Genomic DNA, 24,188 nt, shown 5'->3' on the forward strand with positions numbered 1-24,188 from the left:
CATGGGAACATGTACTGTGAGAGAGTGAGGGTAACATGGGAACATGTACTGTGAGAGAGTGAGGGTAACATGGGAACATGTACTGTGAGAGAGTGAGAGAGGCTAGGGTGTGGGGTCCACTCGTCAGAGACTCAGGAAAGATCAGACTAAGTCCCCAGGGCCCGAGAGGACTGCAGGTGTGCACTGACAAGCCCATAGGCAAATGGGGGGAGACCAGTGCTGACTAAGCCGTCACCTTCAGAAATATAAAATGGAAGTGTGTGCAGCGTTGTGCGGAGCCGCTGTGGGTTTAATGGCGAGGGAGAAAGTTTTGGGGTTTTCTCTAATATTGGTTGGGTTTAGCCACGTGAAGGGTGGGGCTGGGAATATTTTAGGCAGATAAACACCATGTGTAATGCCCATAGGCAGGAAGCTGAGGTGAGCCTCTACTGTCTTAAGCAGCAGGGACACCAGATTTACTGAATACCTACTGAGTGTCTGGTGTGTGCTCTTATTAAGGACTAAAGTAAAAGGCTGTAATCTTCCTGACCTGTGTATGTGTAAAGTGTATGTATGTATGTGTGTGTATGTGTATATATGTATGTATGTATGTGTGTGTCTATGACTATCTGTCTATCCACTCGAGTGTACTAGTCAGGTGTTCTACTATGGGGGTTCATCTCTAACCTCAAGTATTTTGATTTTGTTTTTATTTATTTGAGACAGGCTCTCAGGTCTACAGCCCAGGCTAGATCTTCCTGCCTCAGCCCCCAAATCTCACAGAAATTCTGTGATGCTGACTGTGTGTCACTGTATCCACTAAGAGCTCCCTTTTAGAAAGCCAGGTGGGCCTTTCTGAGGAGCTGACATTGGAGTGATGGCCAGATGACAAGAGACCATGGCATTGTGGGAAATCCACTGAAGTACAATTTGAGAGCTGAGGACTCCCCCAGGGTTTATCTTTCTGCTCTCGGTCTGTTACCCTTCACCTCTGGCCTCTTAGTCTCCTGAGCTACCTCTAGGCCTCTGGAGTGTGAGTCTACAATTAGTATCTGTGAGTAGCCAGTTAGATTAGAAGTGATTAAGTGTACAGCTGAGCATGGTGGAACACATCTTTAGTCCCAGCTCTTGGGAGGCAGAGGCAGGTGGGTCTTTGTGAGTTCAGGTTAGAGCTGTATCTCGAGGCTCTGTTTAAAAAAAAACAAAAGAATTAAATTTACATAAAAAGTTCCTTCCTCAGGCATAGACCAGGTATAGTGGCTACTTCCTGTCAATCCAGCACCCTAGAGGCTGATGCGGGAGGATCTTGATTCCAGCCTGGGCTACCCAGCAAGGTCCGACAGCAAAATGCAGGGATTGGCCTAGTCTCTTAGTGGGGGGCTGGGGTGTGGCAAGTGATAGAGTTCCTGCCTAGAATCCACAATAGGCTGTGCTGTGCCGTGGAGCCCATGCTTAGCACACTTGAAGCACTAGGTTTGATTCTAGTGTTGCCAAACAACAAGAATCCTTGTCCTCACAGTTGGGACTAACTGGGGCTGGGGTCCAGGCTTTATGGCACCCTAACTGTGTGGCTTTGGGCTGAGGTCAGCATCAACCTCGGTCTTGTGGCACAAGAGGAGCCATGGCGGCCACCGCATCGTCATGCATGGAACGTTCTGGTGGGGGAGCCTGGCACAGGTCAATCCTGGCTGGCTCAGCCAGCACCACTCCACTGCACTCACAGGGTTCCCTTTGTCCTGCAGCGTGAAGCCCTTCTCACAGGCACCGTTCTCCGTGTCACTGACACCCCCAGCCTCTGACCTACCAGGTGAGAGCTACAACCCCCTGACCCCCGCTGTCTCCCCTCTCTCTCTGTTCCTGACGCTAGCAGGAACTCCTTCACCTTTTTACCAGCTGGGCACAATCAAGTGGTCAAAACCTGAATCAAAAGTAGCTGAAGCAAAGGGAGGAGGAAAAAAGATGAGGAGAGAAAAGGTGGCTTCAGGCATGGGTGGATCTAGCAGCTCTGTGTCAGCATTACTTCTGTCTGCTTTCTTCCCTGTCAGCTTCCTATACAGATAGACTCTGCCAGCAGTGCAGAAGTCTACACAGTGTGACCATGGAATCCCCACATGGACTGGTGAAATGATTCCTAACGCCCTCAGGTTTATTGCTTACTTTCCTGTTGTTGTGACATGCTAACACCATAGCGAAGGCAAACTATAGAAGAGTTTATTTGGGATTTCAGAGGCTTGCATTCTAGCCATGATAGCTGAGTGAGGCATGGTGGTCAAAACAGGAAGCTGAGGGTGCATATCTCTTCTTCCTTCCTTCCTTCCTTCATTCCTTGCTTCCTTCCTACGGTCCTCTCTTTCTCTCTTCCTTTCTTCTTTCTTTCATTCTTTCTTTTTTTTCTTTTGTTTCTTTATTTTCTTTTCTTTTTTCTTTTTTTTTTTGTTGTTGTTTTGTTTTTTTGTTTTTTGTTTTTTGAGACTGAGTTTCTCTGTGTAACCCTGGCTGTCTTGGAACTCGCTCTGTAGACCAGGCTGGTCTAGAACTCAAGAGATTCTCACTTGCCTCTGCATCCTGGGATTAAAGGCGTGTGCCACTACGCCCAATCTGAGGGCTCACATCTTGAACCATAAGGTTGAAGATGAGAGTACAAACTGGGTATACTGTAGTGGCATATTTCCTCTGGCAAGGCCATACTGCCTAGACCTACCCAGACAGCACCATGACAGACGGACAGCTCATGCAAGCCATCACACTCTGGCTCTATAATTCATCAATCATAAATAATGTCTGCCTGCAAATAGCATAATATCTGAAGTCATATCCGGAGAAATAACACTGATTCCAGCTGATGCAAGGTCTAGAGATGGGCTTGTCTGCTTAGTCATCTCAAATCATGTGTCTCTTGGCCTCTACCTCACTGTGTCAACATGCCTGCTGTAACTACCAGACCCTTGTAAATGGGACGTGGTCAGGGGCAAAGTCTTTCACATTTTTGCCTTTTGAATTCCTTTACGTCGATTCCTTCTTGCTCATTGGCAAGAACTTTAGCTGTTTGGGAGCCTGGAGGAAATGTTCTCTTTTTTTCTTTTAAAGATTCATTTATTTTATATGTACGAGTGATTTGCTTACATATATGTAAGTGTGCTGTGTGTGCCTGGTGGCCCTGGAGGCCAGAGGAGAGTATGTTAGATCCCCTGGAACTGGAGTTACAGGTTGTTGTGAATCCAGGTCTTCTCAAGAGCACCCGGTGTTCTTTTTTTTTTTTTGTTTTGTTTTGTTTTGTTTTGTTTTGTTTGTTTTTCGAGACAGGGTTTCTCTGTGTAGCCCTGGCTGTCCTGGAACTCACTCTGTAGACCAGGCTGGCCTCGAACTCAGAAATCCACCTGCCTCTGACTCCCAAGTGCTGGGATTAAAAGTGTGTGCCACCACTGCCCGGCTCGGACCCGGTGTTCTTAACAACTGAGCCAACCATATCTCAGTGCCCTCCTCCACCTTATTTTTTTTTTTTTTAGACAGTTTCATATATCCCAGGTTAGAATGTGCTCTGTAGTTGAGTGTGACTTTGAACTCATGCGCCTGCCTCCACCTCCCAAGTGCTAGGATAGTGTTTGCCCTATGTCCAACAAATGTGCTGTTAGGGAGAGAGTCCAGGTTTCCTGTATGCTGGGCCGGCTCACTGGCTTTCCATCCCTGGCCCTTATAAACTCAAAGAGAACGTGGCTGAGAGAAAGCAGTGCCAGCCTAGCCCATCATTTTGAGTAGTTTTTCTTCTCTTTCTTCAAGGGTACGAGCCGCCCCCAGCCCTCTCCCCCTTACCTCCACCTGCTCCGTCTCCCCCAGCCTGGCAGGCTCGGGCCCTGGGGACTGCACGCCTGCAGCTGGTAGAGTTCTCCGCATTTGTGGAACCGCCAGACGCAGTTGACTCGGTGAGTGAAACCTGGGCAGATGATGGGTGATGGTGGGGTGCAAAGAGGGAAGGGAGGGAGTTCGGAGCTGCTACCTCCACACCGGAGGTCTCCACTGACAGCTCACAGGAAGTGCTGTCCCCAGTCACCTTGAGCTGCATTCACCTGGGGTTTTGAGACGGTTTCTCACTGAACTTAGTTTACCCAGTAGTCCAGTAAACCTCAGTAAGCCTGTCTGGCCCTCAGCAGCATTGAAATTATAGGCACATGTTGTCATGCCTGCTTTCAAATGTGTTCTGGGAACTGAACAGTGCATTCATTCATCTGACATCAAAGTCCTGCTGTTTGGCCGGCTTTGCAATAATACACGAGGGACCTGGGAAAGACCGTAATTCAACTGTGTTTGTTTGTTTGTTTGCTTTTTGTTTTTTTATATATTTTTATTTATTTTTCTGTCTTCTGAAGCAGATTTGACTTCATTTTATTTTTTATTTAATGTATGAGTGCTGTGCTGCATATACATCTGCCTGCCTGAAGAGGGCATCAGATTCCCCCTATAGATGGTTGTGAGCCCCCACAGGTGGCTGCTGGGAATTGAACTCAGGACCTCTGAAAGAGCCAGTGTTCTTAACCGCTGAGCCATCTCTCCAGCCCATAGTTCTACTTTTATTTTATTTTTTTTCTGTTTCATTAATATATTGTTAGGTATCTGTAGATCAGGCTAGCCTTGAACTCTCAGTGATTTTTTAGCTTTGTGAAGGCTGGAATGATAAGTGTGCCCCGTGGTGCTTTTCGTGTGAGTTTTCAGCAGGTATGCCGAGCAGATGTTTGGCCCCAATGCTTCAGGGTTTGCCCCTTTCCATTTTGTGGGTCTACCATTTTCTAGGGTTATAGAATCTTCTGGGTTCTCTGCAGATGGGGGAAGAGGGAGGGTAGGAGTGTCTAGGTGCCCAGGTATTGTGGGCCTTCCCTGAATGAGGGAACTCCTAGGCCTGTTCACATCCTAGTGGCCAGGTCTCAGTCATGTGCTTACAGCTAACTGCAGAGAAATGGAGATACCTGCATGTGGTGTCTCTGCAGCCGAACTAATGCCATCGCTCAGGTTATCAAGGGTGACATCAGGTTAAAAAGAGTGATCCTGTTGAGACTCACACTGAAAGTCTGGGATCCTAGCACCCTGGAGGCTGAAGCAGTGTTGCTTTTACTTCAGAAGTCGGTCTGAGGGCTGGGGATTTAACTCATAGACTACATGAAGTTCTGGGGTTCAGCCCTGGGTTGCAAATACTAGGTGTGTTGGTGCGTGTGTACAGTTTCCACAGCCTTGGGGGTGGAGGCAGGAGGGTCAGAAGTTCATGGTTATCCTCTTTTACACTGGGAGTTTTTTGTCTAAGTAGGAATCCACAAGATGCTAACTCGACAACACAAGCTAGGTATGGTGGTGCATGCCTTTAATCTCCGCACTTGGGAGGCAGAGGCAGGAGGATCTCTGAGAGTTTGAGGACAGCCAGGGGATACATAGAGAGACCCTGTCTCAAAAAACAACAACAAACCAAACCAATTGCACTATAATAGTAAATTCAAAGCCAGCTGCAGAAAAGTTTCCCTGTCTCAAAAACCAGAAAGAAGAGTGTGGCGGTGCGTGTGTCTTTAATCTGTCTCAGGACTAGGGAGGCAGAGGCAGGTGAAACTGAGTTCCAGGCCAGCCAGATTTGCAGAGGGCGACCCTGGTGCACAGCAGCAAATGAGCGAACAGGACAGCAACAATAAAAACAAACCAGAAAGAAAAATAAACCTCAACAACAAACTCCAACAAACTCACATAAAACAAAACTGAAAACCCACACAAGAAAACCAAACTACACTCAAACAAAACGCCCACGACAAAGACGAAGAAAGCCCTCCCAAGTCACCCGGAGCTGAAGTCCTCTCGGCTGTTCACAAACTGTGGCATCTGAACCCTGTTCCCGTTATGTCTTTTACCCCTCTTGCCTCAGAGCTGGTTTTCCCACCTGCCCTACAGTCTGCTAAGTTCCTTCCCTGCGTCTGTCTGTGAGTGACTCTGGCTTGTATGGGCTTAATTTTCTCACAAGACTTTACAAGGCTGCTTGCTAGAAAATACCACGTGCTATCTTTTTATTTGGTGTGTGTGTGTGTGTGTGTGTGTGTGTTACAGCATTAGATCCCCTGGAGCTGGGGTTACAGGTGGGTGTGAACCACCTCTCTTGCCGGTACGTATCACCATACCTGGTTCATGGGCCGTCACTTTTGAGCCTTTTTCTATACTTGCAAGGATTCTTTTCATGATATAAATTATTCCTGACATTTCCATTACCTGTGAGTTATTTTGTGCTTCCCTTCTTTGTGGTAGACTGACTTTTGCAAGTTCAGGGAGGTCTTAGTGGTCTTTCAGCCCCAGAGCCAAGACCAGTGTCACCACACAGCCAGCCTGTCTAGCTCTTGTGTATACAGAGCATTATTCCATAATGCATCCACATGTGTTGCTACATGGGGAGCTACTGAAGTTTTCCTGAAAGGACGTGTGTGAGTTGGGCTTTGAGGGTCATATAGGAGTTTGCTCTGTGCAGTACTGTAAATTTCCAGGCTCAGAAATGAAATTTTCAAGGAAATGAATGACAAAATATGGTGGTGGTGGGGGGCTGGTCAGGCTGCAGAGAGAAGGGCAGGCTCTGGATTTTGGGTACTGGGTCAGTTCTAGAACTGTGTGAGAGATGAAAAAATGTTGGATAAGCTAGACCAGAGATTTGACTCTGTGGAAGAGTGTGGAGGTAGCATGCCGCTGCTTCCTAGAACCTGCTCTAGGATTGAGCAGTTCTTTGGTGTCCAGTTTCATGACTGGCACTGAAGATCTGAGGGTGATGGAAGGGTCTGGTCCTCCAAAGGAAGTCCACACATTAGATCTGAGCAGGCTGGGACGGTAGGGACAGAGAAGGAATGGGCAGCTTGCTGGATGTAGCTGGAGGCATGGCCGTGTGCTGGCCGGTGGGTCTGACGGGTGAGGGTCTAGGTCCAGCCCACAGCCCTTCACCCTGTGCTGCCTCTGCAGTTCCAGAGGCATCTGTTTGTCCACATCAGTCAGCAGTGCCCCAGTCCAGGAGCACCACCCCTGGAGAGTGTGGATGTGCGGCAGATCTACGACAAATTCCCTGAGAAAAAGGGCGGCCTCCGGGAGCTCTATGACCGAGGGCCACCACATGCCTTCTTCCTGGTCAAGTTCTGGGTGAGTGCTCCTGAATAATGACAGTCGGGTCTGCCTGAGCTACACTTGAAAACCAACAGCTATGTGGGAGCGTGTGGAGGTGGCATGCCACTGCTTGCTCGGACATGCTCTAGGATGGAGTTGGATCTTGGGGACATGGAGGACTATCTATAACCAGCTGTGGCTAAGAGCACCTTCAGTCTTTCTCAGGCCCATCTGGTTTGGTGTCCACTGAAGATCTCAGGGCGGTGGAAGGGTCTGGTCCTCCAAGGGAAGTCCACACAGGATTTCAGTCAGTTCGGTCTCCCTGGGTGTCTGGTTATAAAGCTTCCTGAGACTTACATCATGGTGCACGCCTGTCATCCCAATGCTCAGGAGTCTGAGGCAGGACAATCGAGAGTTCAAGGACAGCTTTCCCTACTTAGGGAGACCTTCGCTCAAACAAAACAAAATAAAGGGTCTGGAGAGATGGTTCTCTGGTTAATATCTGCTCTTCCAGGGGACCCAGGTTCAATCCCAGGACCACATGGCATCTCACAAGTGTCTTAACTCTAGCTCAGAGGAACTCTCCTGGCCTCCGAGAATACTTCACATATGTAGTGCACAGACAGACGAGCAGGCAGAACAACTATGCATATAAAATAAAAGTAAAAGACCAAACCAGTAAGGTCCTCAAGCTTTCTGCGTGGGGCCTGAGATGGCTCTGAATTGGCTCGGCTGTTACAGGCTGTTGGAGGCAGCTGCTCGGGCCTTCCTGTCGGTCCTGGAACTCTGTAGACCTGGAGCTCTGTAGACCGAGCTGGTCTTGAACACCAGAGGTTGACCTTCCTCTGCCTCCAGTTGCTGGGATTAAGGCTGAGCACCAACACATGTGGCATTCCATTGTGAGACAGAGTTCCCCTCATAATGTAGCCTAGGCTAGCCTCTTCTTACTTCAGTCTTCCAAGTGCTGAGGTTCCAGCCGTGAGCCACTGTGGCCACAGGCATAGGGCTTTGGCCTGTATTGAAATGATTGTAGCTGGGGTGGTAGATGGAGTCCTGGACAGAGAACAGGCAGTCTCCACTCTCATGGCCACAGGCTCCATGAGGCTTGTCCTGCATGTCTGGCATTTGGGTCCATTCCTGATTGACAGTGTTCTAGGGAGGAGGCTGGCCTTGCTGCTAGTGGATAGTCTCCACTTGCCTTCACAGCCAGTCGGGGGAGGACTGAGGGAGGATATGAAACCGTAACCAGTTGCTAGGGGTAAAATGCCTCCTAGTAACTAGGCCCTTGGCAGGGCTAACATTCATCTTCCACCCTCCCACCCCCATTTTCTTAGACTTGAAACTCCCAACCCCACTTCCTCTCCTTTTTTTCTTCTTGTTTTGAGACACAACCTCCCACTGTATGTAGACCATGCTGGTCTCAAACTCACGATCCTCCTGCATCAGCCTCTCAAGTGCTAGCATTATAAGCTTGCATTGTTTTGCTTGGCTAAAGCTGAACTCTAGAAAGCTAGGGGCATCAGGCAAAACAGCTGGGCTCTATGGCTCCTAGAGAATGAGGGTCAGGACTGTTTTGGGGACCTTGGTTTCTCTAGTCCTCCTGGAACAGTAGGTAAGTCTTCTACAGAGCACAGTTCATGCTGACCTGGAGACTTTGGAAGCTGAGACAGGGTGTGGGCACAGGCAAGTGTGTGCAAGTCGGTCAGAATTTGTTGGGTTCCCACCAGCTCACCTGTGCCTCTCTTATCTCCTCTCAGGCGGACCTGAACTGGGGTCCAAGCGCTGAGGAGGCGGGGAGCAGCGGAGGCAGCGGCGGCTTCTATGGAGTGAGCAGCCAGTACGAAAGCCGGGAGCTCATGACACTTACCTGCTCCTCCAAGGTCTGCTCCTTTGGCAAGCAAGTGGTAGAGAAGGTGGAGGTGAGGCCCAAGGGTAGGGTACTGCATGCATCACGAGTAAGCAGTCACAAGCATGGGGGTGTGTATGGGCTGGGCCATCCCAGCTTCTCTGGCAGTTAGTATATGTACGAGGAATTAAGACTTCAAAGGCTGAGGATGTAGTTCATTTTGTGGAATGCTTGCCCTGCCCATGTAAACCAAGCATCAAGAGTTTCAAGTCTATCCTTGGCTACATAAGGAGTTCCAGGCTAGCCTGGACTACATAAGATAGTCTTAAACTAAATATAAACAAGCCACTAAAAGTCACAATTAGGGCTTATTTCAAGGGTATAGAGATGGGTTCTGCAAGATGAAAAGGGCTCTGGTACGGTAGGAGTTGTGGAATTAGGCAGTAGAGATGTTACACTTGAGGGCCTGGGAGGTCTTGAAGCCTCAAGCTCAGTGTGGAGATGCTATTGAGGGTATTTGGAGGTCACCGGGGTTTCAGACCATAACTGAGGAGATGGAGGGTGCCTTGTTTGTAGGTTCAGAGGTCTAGGGTCTCTAGTCACTGAAGTTGAGGTGCTTTGGGGCCTCTGGCTGAGGGAATTGACAGTAGCCTCTTAAAGGCTAAGGGTGAATGAAGCTTCAGTCCTAGGGTGGCTGCGGTCTCTCTCAGCCACTGTGTTCCCCACTCCCAGACAGAGCGGGCGCAGCTGGAGGATGGACGCTTTGTGTACCGCCTGCTGCGCTCTCCCATGTGTGAGTACCTGGTCAACTTCCTGCACAAGCTCCGTCAGCTGCCTGAACGCTACATGATGAACAGTGTCCTGGAGAACTTCACCATCCTCCAGGTGATACGCTGGGGACTCCAAAAATGAGATCCCTTCATGCAGAACATGGTGGGGGTGGGGCTGGGAGGACAGGCCTCAGCTGTGCTATATGTGGAGAGCCCGTCTTCCCTAGGGCAGTGGGGGTACCTCAGCTTCTGAGCATCTGCCTTACCTGAGAAGTCCAGAGCAAAAGGGATTTCCTTTGATTTGGGGGTTATGCTTATATGCTTTGCTGATCCTCTCTCTGCCTGTGGCATGGTGGGGACCCCTTTTCTCGGGAATGTGATATGATGGGGAGGCCCCTTCCTGCCATCTCTCAGCTTAGGGGTGACCTCTTTGCCCAAGGAACCTGACTCACGGCATCCTTTCTACTTGGGGTACATAGCATGGCAGGTTTCCCTTTCTTGATAACTAGGGTATGCAGGGCAGTCCCATGTCCTGTACCCCATCCCCTGCCCGTATCCCCACCCTACAGTGTAAGCCTGTTCTGGCAGGTGGTGACAAACAGGGACACTCAGGAACTGCTGCTGTGTACTGCCTATGTCTTTGAAGTCTCCACCAGTGAACGCGGAGCCCAGCACCACATCTACCGCCTGGTCAGGGACTGATGGAGCCCCATTGCTGGTGTTTTTCAGAACACCCCTTCCTAGGAAGGACCCTTTTGCTCTCCCTGTAAGAGAGATTTGGAAAGGGGACCATGATTTTGTAAAAGGCCTAATCTCAGAAGCATGAGCCATGGGGGCTGGCTCCTAGTAGAAAGGAGCCCGAAGCCTGGTTCCAGAGCTGAGTGAGCTGGGTTTGAGTTTAGATCCCCAACAGACCTCACAGAGAGCATGTGACAGGACACACCACTCCTGAGCATCAGGGACCGAGGACAGGAGTACATGCCCACAGGCACAGCACTGGCCTCTCAGTTCTACAGGGTCCCCTCCTTGCTCTTCTGGAAAGGGGAGCTGGGCTATGTGGGGCGTGTTACTCATTGCCTTGTAACCTTCCTGTCTTCCAGTTGTCTCATGTCTGCCTCTCCCCCGCACCCTTTCTCTGGGATCTGTAATGTCACAAATCCAAGATAATGGTTTCCCAGCTTGGTGTAGGGTGAAGTGGAACCTGAAAAAAATTTTAATATAAGGAGATATTTATACACAGTGTTAGGGATGTGATCTTGTCTCTCAGCTAGGCAGTGGGGTGGGACTTCTTAATCTCCCCCAACCCCATTTAAGTCAGCCTTGGACCACCCTGCCACCTTCCTTCCCCCAAGAGTGATGGTTTATGTTTGAAGGAGAATAAAGCTATTTTTACCAAAAACGAAGGGGATTTATTTGAGGTGTCATGTGGGAGGTGGCAGACAGATGGTGTGGGGAGGAGGGAGCAGGGAAGGAAGCTGGGGATGAAAGTCCCTGGCCCTGTGGGGGAAGTGAAGGCTGTCGGTAGGACAGACAGCTGGGTCCCCAGGAAATCAGGCCTAAGGCACGGGCTCCAAGCCTGTGACCAACCAGGAAGGAAACATTTCCTGACTGCATGGAGGTGCGTGGGTGCCGACAAGTGGCCTGGGGCCTAGCGGTACCGGGCCAGCCGGTCATAGACGTGATCCAAATTTCTACACAGGAATATTGAGAGCGTCATGAAGCCGAGCTGGGAAAAAAGGAGATGCATCAGGGTTGGAGAACGGGTGGTACTCAAATGGAGAGGCATGCGTAAGATATGTGAGTGATTGGCAGCGTTGCGAGCGGGGAAACCTCGGCAGCAGTCTGCAAAAGAGAAGGCTCAGGGCAAGCCTAGGGTCCTTTATTCTGGAGGCTCCGCAGCCTCTGTATGTGCCTCGACCTCCTCAGCACCCGCACTCTCGGTCTCAGGTGGCTCCTCCTCTGCATCCCACAAGGGCCAGGGCCCCAGCGCCATAGGTAGCTTACTTTGTGGAGCCTTGTCCCCCCATGTGGGACAGGCACCCGCCATGCCCCAGCTGCCCCACGGGGTGCTGCTGCGTCCGCTGCCGCTTCCTAGCCCGCCCCAGCGCCCGCCGCTGCCGTCAGCGTTCAGCCCTGGCGTGGGGTTCGGACCCTCGGCTCCTGGCAGCGGCAGCGCGGGCTCTCTACTGAGAGCTCGGCGCTGTAGCTGCAGACACAACGCCATCCCGCTCACCTGCGGGAGAGGGGAGGAGGCAGCACTGCGCGTACAGCCAATCAGAGTTAAGAGAAGCCAGGCCTCCGCCCCATCCCATGCTATTGCTGTCCTAAATAACAGCGCCTTTGCTGAGTAAGCGCGTTACCTCGGCAATGGGAAAACATCTACAATAGAGAAATCACTGATGGGTACAGGGTCAAGTCACCTCAAGAAGACCGACTCCCAGACAGATTCCCACTATGGAGATGATATTGTTGTGCAGCCACTTCTGGAGGCTCTGCGCGCAGCCCTGGGGATGCAGAAGACGTGTAAAGGTGGCATTGCTTCTAGAACTCAACCTGAAGACGAGCTTTGCTCTGGGCCAGCGTTCCAGGTGCCGCCCTTATTTAGACCACGCCTCTCACCTGCAGAGGGCTCCGCCCTTTTCGCAACTACTTTTCCAGTAGCCCATCCAGCTAAAGTTCTGCCGGCCATACTATGCCCCTAAATAGGTCACGCCTACTTATAAGGGACTGCCCTTTCGGTCTCGTTTTTTTTTTTCTCCTGGCCTCATCTTCTCAAAAGACCAGCCTCCTGACGCCATGCGTAGGCCTGGACCACATCACTAGTCCCCTGAACCCTCTCTGTTATAGAAGCCTGAAGCCTGTGTGGGCCACACTCACCCCTTCTTTTTTTTTTCTACCCTTCCTCTCACCTCCTGAAGCCACGCCTCTGATTATAGCCGCACCCTCCAAACCCTGTCCACTCTCTTAAGATCCCGCCCCTTAAAAGTCCCTCCCAGCCGACAGCCGACTTCTGCGCCCCACCCTGCCCCAGGCCCACAGGTCCAGACGCTACCGTTAGTCTCACCTCACGGTAGATGTGGGCTTTTGCGGGAAGTGCACATATGTCAGCAGTCTGCTTCAGCTTCGACCGCGGCCCCAGCCGGCTTAGCTGGGAGAAAAAGAGCTTATCAAAGCCGGCGGAGTCATTGGTCGCCGTGGAGTTGTAGCAGGAGCAGGGCACGAAGGGCTCCGCAGACTCGTTCGCTTTCAGCGTCTGGGCCTTGTTCCAGTCTCGCGGAGATTGCCAGCCGCAGCAGCGCAGCTGATGGGGAGGGGTACAGAGTCAGGGACCCGGTGTCACCGGTGTAGGTGTGCAGCCAGGCCTGGGAGCAGGGTAGGGATGGTGGGTGTGTAAGTGGCAATGGGCTGGAGGTATGGTGGGGCTGAGGGACTAACCACATGGCTTAGGGTGAACCTGAGATTTTGGACGGTGTGATTGTCTCAGGCTAGGTGGATAGGGAGCGGGACTGTAAGCATCTATGGATGAGAGTTCCTAACATAGAAATTTGAGGCCGGGTGGAGCAACCCCAGGGTCTAGGATTTGAGGACTTAGTTACATGAGGGCAGAAATGCTGCCATTTAGGGGATGCTCAAGCACTTTGGCAGACGTGGGGATAAGGAAATAGTTGACCTGCACCCCCACACGCGGGCAGAGCCTCTTTTAAAAGCCCAAGGCGAAGCTGAGATGTTACAGCCCGCAGCCTAAGGTGTAGTAACTGACGGTTTTGAGACAGGAGACCTGAGCTCACATACCTGGAACTGCACATAGTCCCAGCTCTCCTCAGCTGCTGTCTCATCCGGATTTGTGCGGTAGCTCTGGATTGTCCGCAACACCAATTCCTGCACCCTTCGCTCCAGCTGAGAGGGTGTAGCTAGGCTCAGTCATTCGGTCTGCCCCAGCCACCTCCCATGGCGTTCACCCCAGGAACAAAACTTTGCCACTCTTAGGTTTTTTTCCTGAATGACTGGCAGTGACTCTCTTCCTCAGAATCTCATAAGTGTTTCTAAGGGTCTTTAGGTCTCCGTTGCATCTTTTTAAAAAAATAATTATTTAAAAATAAATTTAAAATTAATTTTCTGTAGCTTGCATTGGGTCTGGTACTCCTGATCCTCCCGTCCCTATCTTGAGTGCTGGGATTACAAGTACCAAGTCTTGGGGATCAAACCAACAAACAAACACTCAGCCCGCTGAATAAATGCTACCAAGTGGAAGTGTATTTGTATCTGTCTCTGCTCTCCCCTCTCCAGGGTCTCTCGATGTAACCTCAGATGTTCTGGAATTTATTGTATAGACCACGCTGGCCTCACAGAGATCTGCCTGCCTCTTCCTTCAGAGCACTGGAATTAAAGGGGTGTGCCATCACACATGACCCCTTCTTTTTTTAGTCAGTGTGGCCTCCTTGGTCTCTTATGGTAATTCGATTCTCCACCTCAGCCTGTGAGTATCGAGGAGCACAAGAAACACTACACCAGCTTTCCCTTTCATTCTCCACATGCTTCTGTACCTTTGTGTCCATGTGTCTTCTTCTATCCCTGTGTGTTGTTCTATGGCCCAGCTTCTTGGTTGACAGCAATGCCCACCTGCTTTTCTCTCTCTGTACCAGATGCTCAACCTCCAAGCCTGGGGTAATATGTTAGTAAACTCACCCGGACCCGCTGAGTGGAAATGAGGATACCCAAGGTGATCTGTGTGGCAAAGAGGAGCAGCAGCATTCCAAAATACTGAGGACAGAGTGGAGAAGGAGCTCAGGCTGCAGGCCTTCCAGAGGCAGCCCGAAATGGGGGTGGGGAATGTCACTCACCAGGCCCAGAAGACAACGCAGCTCCTTTAGAGCTCCCACACAGCCCAGGAGAGCCAGGGCCATGGTGAGGACACCTGAGACAGCCAGGACCTTGGACCATGTCTGCAGTGGCACGAAGGACAGGCCTGAGGTGGTGAAAGTCAGTGAATGGGCTGGGAAACAGCAGTTCCACTCGGTCACCCAGGAAGGGCCCTATCTCTTGGATCCATGTGTCCCTTAATCCGAATCTGCCTGGGTGGGCCTCTGTTTCCGCCCCACACGGAGTTGGTTTTTCTCCCTCTGAGATTCTCCTCCTGTTTCTGGTCCCCAAATCTTCCTTTCTCACACTACTTCTGTCGTGTGACACTGAGTCAGTCTCTCTCTCTCTCCTCTCTCTCTCTCTCTCTCTGAAAAGATTTCTCTGTGTAACAGCCCTGCCCTTCCTGGAATTCTCTCTGTAGTCCAGGCTGGCCTCTCTGTAGTCCAGGCTGGCCTCGAACTCACAGAGCTCTGCCGCCTCTGCCTCCCATGCCCAGCTCTATCCATTTCTTAAACCTTTTGAGGGCGAGGAAGAAAAAGGTCAATTTTCTGGATTTTTCATTTTTTTTCTGAGACAGAGTCTCAGGTAACTCAGGCTGGCCTTGGACTCTCTTTGTAGCCAGGGGTCAGCTGGACCTTCTGATTTTCCCACCTACACCTCCCTATGCTGGGACGATGGCTGAGAGTCACCACATATACACTAGACTTGTTCCAAGGTTCGCATAACCGCTGTTCAACCCAGTGGTCAATGTGGTAAGTCTGAGTTGCTATGGTTTTGATGGTCTCTCCCAAAGTGGTTTCCTTGTTATTGCTAGTTTATTTCTTCTCTTCCCCTTCCTGGCTGTGTGACACCCAGCAAGAGACTTCCCTTCTCTGAACCTCAACAAGGGAGAGTCTCTGAGCCCCAGTCCAAAATGAGACACAGGAAGTATTTGAGAAATATCTATCATTTCTGTTATTACTGTTTGTAACCACGACCTCATTTTGCTGTGGTTGTTTTGGAGGCAGGACCTCATTATCCAGCCTGGGCTCCAACCCACTGTGTAGTCTAGGATGGCCTGGAACTCCACATCTCCCACCTCCTGGGTACTGGGACAATAGGCATGCACCACTACATCTGGTTTATAGTTCCTATTTGCCAGCAAAGACGCAGTGTACACCCCCAGTGGCAGTGGCCAGCAGGGTGCCAGAGCCTGAGCCCTGCCTGGGAAGATGGTAACTATTGAGGGCCTCCTCAGGGCAAGGGAGAGGACAGGAGATGCCTTGGGGTGGGGTTCTGGGTTTAAGTCTATCCCAGCAAGACCCTCCCCTACTGCCCAGCCCCCCTCACCCACAAAGGACACGAAGCTGGTCTTGTCAATGAGGATCCAGATGCCAAAGCAGAAAATCAGTCCGCCTAGTACCTAGGGGAAGAGAAGAGAATGAGGCCAGGGCAGATCCAGGGCCGCTGTGCCTCTGAGACCCCGGCTGGGTAGCCATGAGTAGACTCACAAAGAAGAAGAGGTTGAAAACGAAGAGGAAGTACTTGATGAGGCTGAGGCAACTCTCTTGGGCAGACATCTTCGCCTAGATGGGGAGCAACCCACTCGAGGAACCCAGACAGAAGAGGTGTTGGCCAAGGCGGGGGAAGGGCGATAATGGGCAGAGAAAGACACAGACTGAGAGGCGTAAAGGAAGAGGGCAGAGAAAGAGGAAGTTCCGGGGGTGGAGCTCCACCCCACCCTGTTCATTTAGCGACTGTCAGCTGGGGCCCTATCTTCTTCACGGGTTCCACAGGGCGCACAGCAGTACCTGAGGGTCTTTGGAACATGTGGGTACCAGGGACACAATGGGGGGTTCCTCGCAGGTGTCCATGGCTCAGGCAGGGCGCACAGGGGCTTCCAATGAACTTCCACTCACTTGGGTCCTGGGACCTTGGGGCTGTCTCTGCAGAGGCCAACCTCACAGACACTCTGACCTCACTGGCCACTGGCTCCGCCCCCTGCATCCTGTGGTCTTCTGCTTAGCACCCACCACTTGAGCCGGAGTGCTCTGTCTCTGTCTTTCTGTCTCTTTGTCTCTGTCTCTCTGGGTGTCTTTTTTTCTTCTGAGTCTTTGCCGTCTCTGTCCTGTGTGCCTCTTTCTCTGGGTCTCTCCCCCACCCCCTTCTAGACCAGGTGCTCCAATCTGCTTGGAACCCTGGGGAAGTGAAAGTGTTGCAGAGGAGGTGTGACAGTCCCAGGGGTGAGGACTGCAGCTAAGCAGTGCCTGAACATCCGGTGGAGGAAGTGAACCTCAGATGGCACTTCCTGCCTCTGTGGAGAAACCTGAGGAGGCCGCAGAAGAACCAGGCGTTGATAGTGAGGATCACTTGAGCATACCTAGCATCTCCAAAGTTGTGCCCAGAAGTTCCTGACACTTGTCAACTCCCCAGTTCCTCACAGATTTCTAGTGTTGTGGGAAGTTCCCATCACCCAGCTACCTATCCAAAGCCTAGCTCTTGGAGTTGGCAGCTGCCTTCTGAGATGTGTCTCATTTAGTTTCTTTCTCTATGTGTTCATGAGTGTGTGGAGGCCTTTGGAGGCCAGAAGACATTATCAAAAGCTATCCACCTTTTTTATTTTTAATGATGTGTCTGTGTGTGTGTGTGTGTGTGTGTGTGTGTGTGTGTGTGACATTCTGCTTATAGAGGGCAGAAGATAGCTTTTGGGGGTTGGGTCTCTTCTGTCACAGGTTGTGCTCCAAGGCAGGTTCAGCCATCATCAATGAGCCAAGTAAAAGAATCAAATTAATAGTGGAAAGCAAAGAAAGGAGATTCACTCAATGTAGACACACTAGGAAGGGCACAAAGCGATCCAGTGAGCCCCTCCAATCCATCGTCGGGGTCCTGCAGTGAGACTGAGGTGTAAGTAGAGGGCTAATGTTATGCATGTCTATGCGGTCCATGATGTGGTCCCACCCACCATTGACCCACCATCTTCTGGGCTTCAGACTCAACCTGTAAGGTGCAAGCTCTTAGAACTGTGTGAAATCTCTTTTGGGGGAGTTGTTACTCTCTGATTGGCACCTTTTTCTTTTCCCAGCATGAGATTCCTAAGGAGAAATTCCCCTTTCTTTGGGGTTTGTTGTTCCAATAATCTGTCAGATAGGTTGAGACACATATCTTGTGAGAAATTCAGGTCTCTTTTATGACACTCATTGTTATAAAAGAAATGTTCGAATCCTAGTCACCTAGAGACCAGACCTGGGAAGGTCAGTCTTTGTGGTCCTTTGTGGTTGCCCTTTTGAACTCTGTGTAAGAACGGCTCCTAGCTTTTGTTCGGGGCTCTCTTGCCTGCATGCAAGAGAGACCCAGTGCACTGGTATCATTAAACCTCATGTTATTGCAGCAAGTCCCGTCTGTCCGTCCCGTCCGTCTGTCCGTCCGTCCGTGTGTGTGTGTGTGTGTGTGTGTGTGTGTGTGCCTGTGTGTGTGTTTCTGTGGGAGCGAGTCTACTGGTTTTGGATCTTAGAGTCCAACAATCTTCTCTTCCTCCTTGTGGGATCTGGGATGGAACACTGTTTGGTGGCAAATATGGGCGTTTCATTTGCCCATTTTTAATTCTTATTCGCTGTCCTTTTAACCCCTAATCGGCCTTTGTGGTGTGTATGTTTATTTTGCTCCTGAAAGCGGGGCTTTGAGTAAATATCAATGGATTGAAATCCACACAGAATAAATGTGAAGATGAAGTCTCTCCACCATTTCTGCCTGTGGCATCAAGGAAACAAAGTACTTGTGTCACACAGGGCTATACACAGAGGAAAAGGGACTGCAGCGCACGCGCAGTCAGGAGCTGTGAGCACATGCGCACGGGAGGCTCCTCCGTGTTGGTCGAGGAGGCTCAGAAACAGCGGGGACAGGACAGGCCGCGCGGGCTCACGATGTGGGAACTGCCTTTGAGGAGGCCGGAGGGCCTGGGGAGGTTCCTGGGTTTCCAAGCCGAGGCCTCTGGGGCTTTTTCACGTACACAGCCGCTGGAGAGCTTAGCAGGGATTTCGAGGCCCGGGCGGTGAGACGGGCGGCCATTATGCAGCGGCAGGCTCTCCACAGGACACAAGGGAGGGGGAGTCACGAGGTCAGGGGTCGCCGTCCCTCTCCGTCAGAACCCGGAAAACTGCCTCCTCGCTCCTCTGCTGCGCCTGCCTGAGGCAAGGCCTGAGAGGCAGCCTCCACAGCCCCGAGGGCTGCTCTTTTGGGAAGGCACATAAGCATAAGCGGCCCAGCTCCCTTTCCAGCCCGGTAGGATCAGCCATTTCCGGTTTGGAGGACTCAGGACATCCGCTTGCTTTTCTTTCTGAGGCCGTAGTTCCAGGGAAGGAGGTAAAGTGAGTGGAGCGGGTGTTTCTGAGGAGGCTCCTAGGGGCCTGTGACAGCGACAGGGCCAGTCCTGAGGCAGGAGGTCGGAGGGTTCAGGAGTGGCCAGCCCGCCAGAGCTCAGCCCTGGAGCTGGGGCTGTAGCTCAGTAAGGGAGCACTTGCCTAGCAGGGACAAGACCCAGGTCCAAGTATTGAACGGAGAAATGAATAAAGTAAACGAGGAATCAAATCCAGTGCTCAGTTCTGCAACTGAAAGTTCTGGTTGACTGGATTTTCCAGAAAACGTGTTTTCAGTTCTGCTTGTTTTTAAATGCCTTCCAGTTAGGGAAATCGATCTCCTTTTCACACAACTTGCCTATTACTAAATTGCTACTATTATCCGATGGACTACAGTGTCAGGGACAACACTAATTATGAATTTTGAGATTTTTGGCTTTTTGTATTTGGAGATATGTCTCATTTTTGATATGGGCAAAATATCTAGTTGTAGTGAAATTTTGCGTGTCATAGGTAAACCTCTACTTCCTCAACATGCCTAACTTTTAAAAGTTATTGTGTGTATTGATTGACTGATGTGTGGATCTGAGTCTGTGGCGCATGTGCCCTGACATGTGGGGGTCAGAAGACAACTTGTGGGAATTAGTTCTCTCTTTTCTTCATGTGGAATACAAGGATTGAACTTAGATCATCATTATATTGGCACCAAGTGCATCTATCCATTGAGCCATCTTGTTGGACTCAACTTGATTAGCTTTTGAGACAGGGTCTCAACTAGCCCAGGCTGGCCTAGAACTTGTGTGGTCAAGGATAACAAAGGACTATTCAAGTCCTCTCATCTCTACTTCCCAAGTACTTTGATTTCTGGCACAGGCCATCAAACCTCCTCCTAATGCAATACTGGTCATGAAACCTAGGGCCCTGTGCATGCAGGGCAAGCACTCTACCAAATGAGCTACGTTCCCCAGCCCTCAGCTTAGTAAAATTCCATATGCATTAAAAAGTTTTTTTTCAGTCTGGAGAGATGGGTCAATGGTTAAGAGCGCTTGACTGCTCTTTCAGACATCCTGAGTTGAGTTCCCAGCAACCACAAGGTGGGTCACAACCATCTATAATGGGATCTGATTGCCTCTTCTTGGTGTGCATGAAGACAGAGCACTGACATACATAAAATACACGAATGAATAAAATAAACAAACCTTTTCCTCTATTCATATCCACTCTTGTCCCCAAAGAAAAAGTAAAACCAAATTAAAGAAGTAATGGTAGATAAGTTTTTTAAAATTTATTCTTCTCTCATGTAATACATTCTGACCACATTTTCTCTTCCTTCCCCTCCCTCCACTCCTTGAGATTTCCCCCACCTCTCCTTGACCCCAGATCCACTCCCCCATCCCCACTCCATCCCGATTTCTCTTCAGAAAATAGCAGTCCTTCCAGGGACATCAACCAAACATGGCACAAGGTATGATAAGACCGGGCACAAAACCTCAAGCCGGGGCAAAGAAACCCAGTAGGAGGAAATGGATCCCAGGAATAGGCAACAGAGTCAGAGACACCATCCACTCCCTTTGTAAGGAGTCCCCCCAAAATACCAAGCCAACAATTGTAATACATGTATATGCATGCAGAGGACATAACACAGACTGCTTCAGGGGCCCCATGAGCCCTGCTTAGTTGGTTCTGTGGGTGGCGCTCTCCTAGTGTCCTCAACCTCACAATTCCCCCTCCACTCTTACACAGGGTTCTCCAAGCTCCAAGGGGTGGGACCCTATGGAGACTACCAACTTGGGCTCTGTCTCTGCTAAATGTTCAGCTGTGGGTCTCTGCATCCACTGCCATCTGCTGCTGGAGAAATCCTTTGTGATGACATCTGAGCTAGGCATTCATCTATGAGTATAGCAGAACATCAATAGGTATCATTTTTGTTGTTGTTTTGGTTTTGTTTGTTTTTGGGTTTTGACCAGTCTGGTTTCATGCTAGGTCTTTGGGCTATCCAGCCTCTAGTTCCTGGTCATCAAGGCAGTGTCAGGCATGGCTCCCTGTTAAAGCCTCAAGTTAGACCGGTTATTGGTTGGCTGCTTCTAGAAGTTCTTCACCACCATTGCCCCAGCACATCTCGCAGGCAAGACAGGTTGTAGTTCAAAAGTTTTGTCTGGATTGTTGTCCCAGTCCCACCATGAGAGGAAGTCTTGCCTGGTTACAGAAGATGGACAATTCAGACTTTATGTCCTCCATTGCTAGAGGTCCTCAATAGGGTCATCCTTGTAGGTTCCTGGGAGTTTTGACTGCACTAAGTTTCTACAACGCCCCCGCCCCACACTTCAAATGCTCTGTTTTCTATCTTTCCATTTCTTTCTTTTTTTTTTTTTTATCTTTCCATTTCTTTCCTCTACCTGATTCCTCCTGTTCCCACCCCCACCCACCGCATCAGAAGAATCTATTTCATTTCCCCTTCCTAGGGAGAGCCATGCATCCCCTGTTGAACCCTCCTTGTTACTTAGCCTCTCTGGATCTGTGGATTATAGCCTGAGTAGCCTTCACTTAACAGCTACTGTGCACTTATAAGTGAATACATACCATGTTTGCCTTTCTGGGTCTGGGTTACCTCACTCAGGATGATTTTTTTCTAGTTCCATCCATTTGCCTACAAGTTTCATGATACCATTTTTTAAAACTGGTGAGTAGTACTCCACTGTGTAAATGTCCTACATTTTGTCTATCCAGTCTTTGGTTGAGGGATATCTAGGTTATTTTCAGTTTCTGGATATTTTTAATAAAATTGCTATGAACATAGTCGAGCAAATGTCCTTGTGTGAGGATGGAGCCTCCTTTGGGTATAAGCCTGAGAGTATAGCTGGGTCTTGATGTAGACTGAGTCCGGTTGTTTTGAGGGATTACTATATTGATTTCTGAAGTGACTGAGCAGGTTTGCCCTCCTACCAGTAATGGAGGAGTGTTCTCTGTGCTCCACGTGCTCACCAGTGTGAGCTGTCACTTGTGTTTTTGATCTTAGTCATTCTGATTGGTGTAAGGTGGAATCTCAGGATAATTTATTTGCATTTCCCTAATGGCTAAGGATGTTGAATATCTATTTGTTTCTCAGCTATTTGAAATTCCTCTATTGAGAATTCTCTGTTTTGATCTGTACCCCCCCAATTTTAATTGGATCATTTAGTTTGCTGATGTCTAATTTCTTGAGTTTCTTATATATTTTGGATATTAGCCCTCTATTAAATATGGAGTCAGTGAAAATATTTTTCTATTCTGTAGGCTGCCATTTTGTACTATTGGTGTTGTCCTTTGCCTTGTGAAACTGTTCAGTTTCATGAGGTCCCATTTATTGATTGTTAATCTTAGAGCCTGCACTATTGATGTTCTGTTCAGGAAGTTGTCTCCTGTGCCACTGAAGTCAAGGCTATTCCCCCCTTTCTCTTCTTTCAGGTTTAGTGTATCTAGTTTATGTTGAGGTCTTTGATCCATCTGGACTTGAGTTTTGTGCTGGGTGATAGGTATGCCTTTATTTGCATTCTTCTACATGCAGACATCCAGATAGATCAGCACCATTTGTTGAAGATACTTTCTTTTTTTCATTGTATATTTTCGTTTTTGTTTTGATCAAAATTGAGTCCATAGATGTATATATTTATATCTGTGTCTTTGATTTATTTCCATTGATCAACCTATCTGTTTTTATGTCAATACTATGTGATTTTTGTTAGTATAGTATAGTGCAGCTTGAGATCAGGGAGAAGGATACTGCTGGAAGTTCTTCTGTTGGTCTGCATTGTTCTAGCTATCCTGGGTTTTGTGTTTCCCATACGAAGTTGAGTATTGTCCTTTCAAGGTCTGTAAAGTATTGTGTTGGAATTTTGTTTGGGATTGCATTGAATCTGTAGGTCATTATTGATAGGATAGCCATTTTTACTACGTTAATTTTACCAACCCATGAGCATGGGAGATCTATCTTCTGATATATTCAATTTCTTTCTTCAAATCCTTGACGTTTTTGTTTTACAAGTCTTTTACTTGCTTGGTTAGAGTTTATCCCTAGATATTTTATATTATTTGTAGCTATTGTGAAGTGTGTTGTTTCTCTGATTTTTCTCAGGCCATTCCTTATTTGTATATATAGGAGGGCTACTGATATTTTTAAAGTTACTGTTGTATCTACTCATTTCTATGAAGGAGTTTATCAGCTGTAGGAGTTTCCTGGTAGAATTTTTGGGGTTGTTTATGTATATTGTCATATCTGCAAATAAAGACACTTTGACTTCTTCCTTTCCAATCCCCTCCAGTTGTCGTATTGCTCTAGTTACCTCAAGTACTTACTAAATAGATAGGGAGAGACTGGGCAGCCTTTTTTTGCCCCTGATTTTAGTGGAATTGCTTTGAGTTTCCCTCTATTTCCTTTGATGGTGGCTATAGGTGTCTGTAAATTGCCTTTATTGTGTTTAGGTATATGCTTTGTATCCCTGAACTCTCCAAGATTTTTATCATGAAGAGTGCTGGATTTCTGGCTCTGTTGATGGCGTATTGCCTGGCTGTTGTTGACTGCTCTCACACTGGCATCCAGGCATCTGGGTTTGGTTATAGGTCTAGATGCAGATTTCTGAGTTTACTTTGTTGCATGGGTGTTTTGTTCCTTAGTTATTGTTTTGTCTGGTTTTCTGACTGGTGTGGCCTGTGTATGAGCAGGGGGCCACTGCCCGAGTTAGGAGCTGGAACATGGTGGTAATGAGGAGGGAGGAAGAATTGGGGATAGGTTGGGGGGGGACACTGAAGAATTGGGGGGGAGGCTTTAGGGTGGGTGGCATACCTGGAGTTCTGATTTTTTGTTTTTTAAATTTTGTTTTTTAAATTATCTATTTATTTAATGTATATGAGTACACCTTCAGACACACCAGAAGAGGACGTCAAATCCCATTACAGATGCTGTGAGCCACCATGTGGTTGCTGGGAATTGAACTCAGGATCTCTAGAAGAGCAGTCAGTGCTCTTAACCACTGAGCCATCTCCCCAGCCCTGTTTTTGTTTTATTGTTTTTCGAGACTGAGTTTCTCTATGTAATAGTTCTGGCTGTCCTGGAGCTGCTCTGTGGACCTGGCTGGCCTTTGTTGTCAATTATTTTAGCCATTTTATTGGATTCTTATACCTCTACCTTCTGCTGCAGTGTGGGAAGCAGCCCTCCTCCTCCTCCTCCTCCTCCTCCTCCTCCTCCCCTCCTCCCCCCCCCCCTCTTCCTCCTCTTCCTTCTTCCTCCTCCTCCTTCCTCCTTGTGCTATTCTTCTTCCTCCTCCT

The 24,188-nt window shown here is 49.2% G+C and overlaps 2 protein-coding genes across 6 annotated transcripts in view; one reads left to right on the top strand and one right to left on the bottom strand.

Annotated features, from left to right (window-relative positions):
- Nucleotides 1–11,095, top strand: part of Tead2 (TEA domain transcription factor 2) — a 17,883-nt gene extending 6,788 nt beyond the window's left edge. For 2 of the 4 annotated variants that reach the window (XM_028788827.1, XM_028788828.1), the window contains exons 7-12: nt 1,722–1,786; nt 3,757–3,899; nt 6,943–7,116; nt 8,838–8,999; nt 9,659–9,811; nt 10,285–11,095. In XM_028788827.1, coding sequence (XP_028644660.1) covers nt 1,722–1,786; nt 3,757–3,899; nt 6,943–7,116; nt 8,838–8,999; nt 9,659–9,811; nt 10,285–10,398 — 811 coding nt within the window. In that variant the 3' untranslated portion in view covers nt 10,399–11,095. Of the gene's footprint in view, nt 1–1,721; nt 1,787–3,756; nt 3,900–6,942; nt 7,117–8,837; nt 9,013–9,658; nt 9,812–10,284 lie in introns of all 4 variants that reach the window. The other 2 variants (XR_003714092.1, XM_028788830.1) reach the window with 2 other exon arrangements.
- Cd37 (CD37 molecule) lies at nt 11,081–16,724 on the bottom strand. Of its 2 annotated transcripts, XM_028788831.1 has the most exons (8): nt 16,047–16,724; nt 15,886–15,958; nt 14,538–14,662; nt 14,383–14,457; nt 13,489–13,593; nt 12,761–12,997; nt 12,117–12,200; nt 11,081–11,422 (listed from the first exon to the last, which is right to left on the bottom strand). In XM_028788831.1, exons 1-8 carry the CDS (start codon nt 16,113–16,115, stop codon nt 11,345–11,347), a joined length of 846 nt encoding a protein of 281 aa, XP_028644664.1. In that variant the 5' UTR covers nt 16,116–16,724; the 3' UTR covers nt 11,081–11,344. The 2 variants fall into 2 exon arrangements, with proteins under 2 accessions (XP_028644664.1, XP_028644665.1); XM_028788832.1 differs by lacking the exon at nt 16,047–16,724 and having other exon boundaries at nt 15,890–15,948.
- Between the last annotated feature and the right edge of the window lie 7,464 nt (nt 16,725–24,188).

The sequence above is a fragment of the Grammomys surdaster genome, unplaced genomic scaffold, assembly GCF_004785775.1.
Source record: "Grammomys surdaster isolate TR1022 unplaced genomic scaffold, NIH_TR_1.0 125769, whole genome shotgun sequence".
Classification (NCBI taxonomy): Eukaryota; Metazoa; Chordata; class Mammalia; order Rodentia; family Muridae; genus Grammomys; species Grammomys surdaster.

Bases quoted from the DNA above. Each gene is read 5' to 3' on its own strand.
- Cd37 (XM_028788831.1), bottom strand. From the start codon at position 16,115: ATGTCTGCCCAAGAGAGTTGCCTCAGCCTCATCAAGTACTTCCTCTTC. The intron at 15,959-16,046 runs GTGAGTCTACTC...CTCTTCCCCTAG, and splicing joins TTTTCAACCTCTTCTTCTTT to GTACTAGGCGGACTGATTTT. The intron at 12,998-13,488 runs GTATGTGAGCTC...CCTCCCCATCAG, and splicing joins GGGACTATGTGCAGTTCCAG to CTGCGCTGCTGCGGCTGGCA.